General features: G+C 33.5%; 1 protein-coding gene across 1 annotated transcript in view; it reads right to left on the bottom strand.

The window, feature by feature from the left end:
• Positions 1 to 1,908, bottom strand: part of LOC119588764 (1-phosphatidylinositol 4,5-bisphosphate phosphodiesterase delta-4-like) — a gene marked incomplete in the record, with an annotated part of 59,480 nt that overhangs the window by 10,622 nt on the left and 46,950 nt on the right. Inside the window, 2 exon segments of the mRNA XM_037937404.1 lie at positions 1,180 to 1,278; positions 1,557 to 1,766. Coding sequence (XP_037793332.1) covers positions 1,180 to 1,278; positions 1,557 to 1,766 — 309 coding nt within the window.

Genomic DNA, 1,908 nt, shown 5'->3' with positions numbered 1-1,908 from the left:
GCATATACTGGGGAAAATGTGAAGGACAAACCTTTCATTATTGCAAGCAAATACTCAACCCCAAAAATAGTTGAAAATGCAATTTTACAACTAACTACAGAGAACTACCTAAGTGACTATCAACATTTCAAGTAAAAGAGTACTGTACTACATCAAAAACTATATCAATGATATCAAAGAGACTCAAAATCATACAGCTTATCATTCACATTAGACAAATATTTCAATCATTATTTCTCAAAATATAAGAAATATCCTTCATTTACTAGTCAACTCTGACTGCATCAATAAGCAGCCATATTAAATTATAATGTCTATCTTCTGTGAAAAAACACACATTATCTAAATTACCAAGTAAAATGTTTTGGTCTTGAGGAATGATGTTCAATAACACTTAATTCATACCTCAGATATGATGCCATGCGAGTAAAATCAGAAGGAAAAAAATTACTGAAAACCAAATAATGCACATAACAATGTTCCTAAACTAACTTGGGTATCTGACCAATAAGGTGCATTCCCGAGAGGGTCAAATATTCGTCAAAATGCAAACATAAAACAGAGGGGGCTGATTGGTAAAACAGGATAGACTTAAAAAGAAAAAGTTTCCTAAATTTCATGTCAAAACCAGGGCTCATGTCCATGCACGTACGCTAGGCCACGACTCACTGTACAGCAAATGATCTGTTTGTTCATCAGGAGTCTCTGGTGTTTGAGGTAATAGCAAGATAAGTAAAAGAGGAATTATGGCCTAGCCTTTCAAAATTATGTAATTTTTCAGTGAATTCATCTAAAAATTTTAGATCTGCACACACCTGGTTAAACTCATTTGACAACTATTATCATTTCCTGTTATATGGAAAGGTTTAAACATGGTTGCTCTCAATAAAATTATTCAAAATGTATCCTGTGAAACTTCCCAAAAAAGAGGAAAAAAATTATATACATACTTTCTTTCACTTTTGCACTTTAATCTTATCATAAGAAACTTTACTGAAATAGTAGGGAAAAATAATTCAGCACAAAATACAAGAAATTTATATATGGAAAAAAGGAGAGTCAATCTTGGATTAAGAGACATGTTGAAAAGTTGTCACTCATATCCATATGATGTACTTTACACCATGAATAAGTTATAATCAAGACTGTGTTATATTAAATATCAGTTTTGCTACGCACCTTTTGGTTTCTTGGCACGCACAATAATTTTGTTCTTGAGAGCTTCTGGTGAGGGTATAACAGTAATGTCGTCTGGGACTGGATCCGTTGCCAGCATATCTTCAAAAAAATTAATATAAAAATATATACATATATCACCAACATAAACATACACTAGGTTCAAATATCAAAGAAAAGAATAGTAAAGAAACCTATTTTTCAAAGTTACACAAAGCTAATTCTGTCAGATCACTACTAGAATAAATCACAAAGGTACTTGTTACATCTGACATTGGACTTTATCATCATATCTAAATGGGTCAAAATCTGGGAAGCTTAGCAATCTTTATCATCTTGGCCTCTTATTCCCTATATGTCAAAAGAACTTTCAGCTTTACCTCCTAGAATATCCTTCATAAGCTTCACCATAGTCCTCTGCTGATCCAGACTCAGATGGTTCTCTATTGAAAGGATGACGGGGTAGGGTGATGCCTCAAATGCATACAGTTTAATGCCGTCTCTGAGAACATCAGCCAAGGTGATCTTTGAGGTCAGAGTGTGGCCATGGTAGATAATTGGTTCTCCATCATCTCCATCCCAGAGGTCCACTGCATGAAAGATCATTGTAAATATCAAGATACATAACTTTTAATCATCAAAAAATTTTCATTTAGAAATGTGTCACGATATGCAGTAATTATGTTATGCACAAGCAGGATATGCACCACATACACCTTCTTTATCCTTGAT

This window comes from Penaeus monodon, chromosome 24 (assembly GCF_015228065.2).
Source record: "Penaeus monodon isolate SGIC_2016 chromosome 24, NSTDA_Pmon_1, whole genome shotgun sequence".
Taxonomy (NCBI): Eukaryota; Metazoa; Arthropoda; class Malacostraca; order Decapoda; family Penaeidae; genus Penaeus; species Penaeus monodon.
Note: the sequence above shows the minus strand (reverse complement) of the source record. Positions and strands in the feature narration are given on the sequence as shown.